At 28.5% G+C, this 5,707-nt stretch overlaps 1 protein-coding gene across 6 annotated transcripts in view; it reads right to left on the bottom strand.

Moving 5' to 3' along the window:
• ry (xanthine dehydrogenase rosy) overlaps window positions 1–5,707 on the bottom strand; it is a 17,472-nt gene that overhangs the window by 9,190 nt on the left and 2,575 nt on the right. For 2 of the 6 annotated variants that reach the window (XM_018444450.1, XM_018444455.1), the window contains exons 2-5: window positions 3,792–3,962; window positions 2,139–2,196; window positions 1,951–2,047; window positions 1,517–1,752 (exon numbers count right to left, since the gene is read on the bottom strand). In XM_018444450.1, the coding sequence (XP_018299952.1) occupies window positions 1,517–1,752; window positions 1,951–2,047; window positions 2,139–2,196; window positions 3,792–3,929 (529 nt within the window). In that variant the 5' untranslated portion in view covers window positions 3,930–3,962. The other 4 variants (XM_018444451.1, XM_018444452.1, XM_018444456.1 and 1 more) reach the window with 4 other exon arrangements.

The raw sequence follows: 5,707 nt of genomic DNA, 5'->3' as shown, positions 1-5,707 counted from the left end.
ATTTTGTCGAAAATGAATTTTTCAGCTAAAAATCGCTGAAATTAAACTGAAATTTTTTTGAAATACTGAAATTTTGTTGAAAAGTGTTCCAAAACGTGGAATAATTTCCGCAACATTTTTCTACCAGGGTTATGCGTTCATATGTTAATGGGACTATGTGCGTTTATATATCATTAATACAAACCAACTTTATCTATAAGGTACCTGAGCCGAATAAGGCCCAGGCACTAAATAAGGCCCACTTTTAAATTTATTACTTTAAAACTCGCCTGTACTATATGTTTAAAAGATGTGTCATAGGAAGTAGATAAAAAAAGATTAAAGAATTGAGATCGATAGCAATACGTTTGTTTAACACAATAAAAACTTGTGTGTATGAAGCTAACATGAGCCATTTTTATAACAATTCGCTGCAAAATTTACCAGTATACAATGTGTCATAATTTATTATAATTCATTATAATATTATTCAACTTCCTAACTATGGAAAATAACTAATAAATAATTTTTTTGAGATAAGTATAAGTATTTTTTTTAAACATATACTTATTAAATAAGGCCCACTTATGTGATTTTTATTATTATTATTATTTTTTTATTATGTATGGAGTTTACGCCAGAGAATAATGATTTTCAATGCTACTATCTTTTAAGAAGCGAAAATTGCATTCAAATTGCTAAAAATTTTCAAAGATTGAAGAGTTAATTAGGAATAAAATTAAAGATAATTGTAATATTTGAGAGTAGAGTAAGTCCTAAGAAATTTCCTTTCTATGATTAATAATTTAGTTTCAGTTAATTTTAAAACTGATTTAGAAAGAAAATGTTTACTTTCTTCGTTATTTTTAATTTATTTTTTATTTGGGCCTTATTATATTCATATGCATATAATAAAGTCCAATGTCAGAGTTTAATAAAATTTTTTTTAACATTGATCAGGGTGAGCTTCCTAACTTTCGGAATGATTAATTATAATTTCAAAAATTTTTTGATACATTAGTTTTACATTTTCTTTATTTCGAGATTTTCAAATTTCTTTCCTTTTTTCTTCATTGCATTCTTATCTGGATTTAATTCTGGCATTTATACTCTCGAGGGAAGATCACCATGATTAGTTAATATTTATTATATTCTATACATGTGAGTTTATGTCGTCTCTGAAGAAAGCTCAAAAATGAGCCGAAACATAGTAAAATAAAGAAGTTTTACGCTAGATAGTCGTGTTATTTGCGCAACGTCTCCCGCGCTTGACTCCTATTGCCTTTGTTCTTTCCTGATTTTCTGATTTAATAAAATTTTTTTTTCGTTTATTTACATGTATTCTATATAAATAATATATTTTATTTTTGGGAATGAATGAAATGAAGATTTGATTTCTCTCACTTAGTTTATTTCAATATCCCCATAAATAGAATTTAAAAAAAAATAAACTAAATTAGGTGGGCCTTATTCGGCTCAGATACCTTATAAAGTTGTTACATAAATATATACACATACAACGCTCTAAATTCATTACCTTGAAATGCAATTTCTAAATTCTTCATAGTCGGTTTCGGTATGCTGCGCAACAAAGCATACATAGACATGACTATACCAGGTGTGCAAAACCCACATTGCGATCCATGTGCCATGGCAATACGTTCTTGTACTGGATGCAACTTAGTTTTTGTGCTACCAATACCTTCCACAGTAGTTACGGCTAAACCATGTACGGCACATATCGGTGTTAAACATGCGTTAACAGCTAAATGACTGATTTCGATTTATCGTAAGATATTAAGGAAACAAATTTTTCAGATTATTAAAAACTGATCAGATTTTGTAAAATGTATTCACTATATTCCCAAAGAGTGAAGACAACATAGTGATGACGTTGTAGACCAAAAGAGATGTCATTACGTTGTCTTTTGATTTCAAGTTTCTGTTATTTAGGATGCATAAAAAGGATACATAATTTTTCCAGTGACGCGATCAAATTTTGAAATCATAACTGTACAAGCTCCGCATCCTCCTTCCGCACAACCAAGTTTTGTACCAGTCAATCCAACTGAATCATTACAGTAAGGATGAATAAATTGATATCTAGTTAATAATAATATTTTTAATATGAGTAATTTAATAAATTTATGAAAGGATACGTTTGTTGCGGAGGTACCATAGAAGTGTCCATTGTGGATCTATATTCTTATCTAATACCTAAAAAAAAATCATGAAATATAATATATAATATAATGTGTAACATGTACGTATAATAAATAACATGAAATATAGTTCAGCACAGTTTTCGTTTCAAGATCGAAGAATCATTTCAGCGCGCAGTTTAAACCCAGATAGCAACGTGTCTGTCTTGTTGCTAGCATGTTGCTTGCTAAGTATGCATTGCTAAGTATGTGTTGCTACCAGAATTGCAGCAACTGAGTCCTTATTTGTTGAAGGCAACTTGATGCCTTCACGATACGATAACATTGAGTAGCAACTTGCCAGCAATTTGCCAACAACTTTAAAATCGCCATCATCAAAATTCATACTATTACCATCATGTTGCTATAATAATATGCAGCATCATACGAGTATAATGTAAAATAAATATGTATAATAATCATACGAGTATAATGTAAAATAAATATGTATAATGCTGTCATATTGCCGACAACGCAAGATAACATTGACGCAGCTATCTTGCTGTTAAACTGCTGACAATACATATACACATTATTGTCTGCATGTAGTTACAATGTCGGCATGTTCGAAATCGTTGAAGACAAATCTACGACAAGTTGCCAGCATCATAAACAATCACAGATTTGCATAATTTTGTTGAAACACGTTTTGCTATCTGGGAAGGACTACATATACGTAGTACATAAATTCACACAGAATTATACAAGAGAGAGCTAGACTTACTTAAGATCTAGCTCTAGACCGTTAAAGGCATTTATTTCCTATTGGTTGTGTTTTGATCTTTTCAGTTTCCTTTATTTTTAGTATATTATAAGATCATCCATTCAATAAGACAAAGATTTAAATAAATCCATTACAGACTCTACTACCTTGAAATTGGCCCTTTTAAAAGCCATATAATACATTTGTAATGCCAAAAGATCCGAATAACCATATTGGAAATAAATAGCTATAGGTCACATATTTTTCAACTTCTTTTGACTGATTATCATTATGTTAGAACCGCAACAAAGATTTTTATCAATATTACAAAAAAAAGATATTAAAATTCGGAAAAGATTGTAAATAATTACAATTAATCTAATCTAATGAATTAGATTCTTAGATTTTGACAGACTTTAAATATATTCCAGACAACTTTTATATTAAATTTGCCAATTTAACGTTAATCTCGAGGTTAATCTGTTCTTGGAAATGTATTTGAGGAGATATGCGCAATAACAATACTCTAATATTTTCTGATCGTCAATAATTTAACTACATGATGGTAAATGCAATTGTAAAACGGTAGCATTTACGTTTTATTGTGTGTAAAGAAAATAATTGAAATGTACTGAGAAAGATCCAAACCGAGGATTGAAATATACATATATTTTGTCTAACATATGTCTATTGTTTGCATAGAATAAATTAGAATTATTTACACTTTTATCCTGTGTTGACTCGAAAAAGACATTTAAAATTTATTAATGTTAAATTTATGTAGAAATTTTGAAAAATTATATATATGAAGAATTTTATAAAAAATGTATGAAATTTTAAGAAATATGAAGAATTTTTGTCAATGTATTCTAAAGCAAAAATAAATTTATCATATTAATAGATCGTACCTCCTTTCCATTCACATAAAAGACAAGAGTGCTTGATGGTATTTCTTGTAGTTCATTGCTATTTAAATCTTCATGAAATTCGTTGTGATTTACGTCTCCATTGTACATATACAGTTTTTCTGTACAGTTTTTTTCCATTTTCAACTGATACTGTTATACTCCTTTAATTCACTGTAATATACACTCGTATCAATATCTACACCCTACAGCACTAGATATACAGTGAGTGCAAAAAGTATTCGTACAAGGAAATTTTTTATAAAAAAAAGTCTTATTTGTAGAAAATAAACATTAATTAGCAATTTTATAAAATGAATACATTCTAACATAAACAAACGAGCTTCGTATATATTCCTGATTTTAGAAGCTAAATTCCTCGACTGTACGAATACTTTTTGAGCATCCAAACGATAGAATTTTTAATTTTTGCTTATTTTTCAGATGATATATTTTCTATAATTAATTACACATCTTTTTAGTATATATAATGTTAAGAAACATACAGTCTATTTTATTTTTTATGAATAAATTATTAATTATCCAGCAAAAAATGATCGTCAATTAAACGTCATGACTCGACGTTTGATGATGAAATTATCGTATCGCTATCGATATTCGACATTAATTCAATGACTCATTTCTCGCTCTGGATAATATTTATTTTTTAAAAATAAAGTTTTTTTAACAAATATTTTCTTTGTACGAATATTTTTTGCACTCACTGTAGGTATTCGCATAAATATATTGCAACGTGAGGTGTTACTATGAAATAAAAATGTCGCGATTTGAGTAATACTTGACAATTTTGCTTTGTCAAAGTGTAAACATGATGTAATGTTTGCATCAAACGCTATCAAGACAAGGCAATAAAAGTCATTATCTTTTTTAGCTATACCATTAATCACAAATACTGTATTCGATGACAATTAAACACAGATACGTGATACACGTACTACCTCTACTCAGATATATAATAATTCTGCTCTCTTTTTCAATCGGTTATCACATTTATTAAACTTATTTACATTCGCGAAAGATGTATTTACGATCGACAAACAACGACTGTTTCGTTACTTACAGCGTTCCATTACTTACAGCAACTTCCCCCACATTAAAGCTGATTATAGCTGATTATAGCTGATTAAGCTGATGACTCAAAAAGTCGTCTGCTCAACATTGTATGTATTGTATATACAAATAATAATTTTAAAATGTATAATAAATAATAAATAATAAATAATAAATGCATAATAAATAATAATATTGTACATATACAATGTATACATTCGATATATAATATTTCGTCAAATGCTTATCATAGTTTTCATTTACAAAGTGGAACTTATCAAAAAGTACACGGCTCAATTTACGCCGAAGTTATAACATCGATGTTATGAAATTGGCCAATCATAGCTATTCCTATGAAGAATGGAATGACTGCGATTGACCAGTTTCCTAACATCGATGTTATAACTTCGGCGTAAATCGATCCGTGTAAATGTAGTCAATTGTTGCACTTGGACTATACTATAGAATTTTCTTCGTTTTTGTCATATCAAAGATATTCTTAAGTACGTCACTTTAAACACAGTCACTTTAAGAATATACTAGTTCATATGCAAAAAACAGACCTAAAAGACATGCGATTCACAGACGACTGTTTAATCATAATTGATCTAATTGGCTAATTTCAAGTCTTTATACTTCAACTACTGCTGAACACAAAAAAGTAGTAAATACCTCTGTAATTTATTTTTTTAAGAATTTTCTGCTGATATTTTAATTCACGAATTTTGGAACATCTCTTATAAATCTAAAATACTGTTTATGAATTTTTCAAAAGATTGTTTACAATTTTCGGTGTATTGAACTTCCAATGTTCTCAATCAAATCATATATATATATATATATATATA

This window comes from Mycetomoellerius zeteki, unplaced genomic scaffold (genome assembly GCF_001594055.1).
Source record: "Mycetomoellerius zeteki isolate Tzet28-1 unplaced genomic scaffold, Tzet1.0 scaffold150, whole genome shotgun sequence".
Taxonomy (NCBI): domain Eukaryota; kingdom Metazoa; phylum Arthropoda; class Insecta; order Hymenoptera; family Formicidae; genus Mycetomoellerius; species Mycetomoellerius zeteki.
The sequence above is the reverse complement of the archived record's forward strand: the minus strand, read 5'-3'. Positions and strand labels throughout refer to the sequence as shown.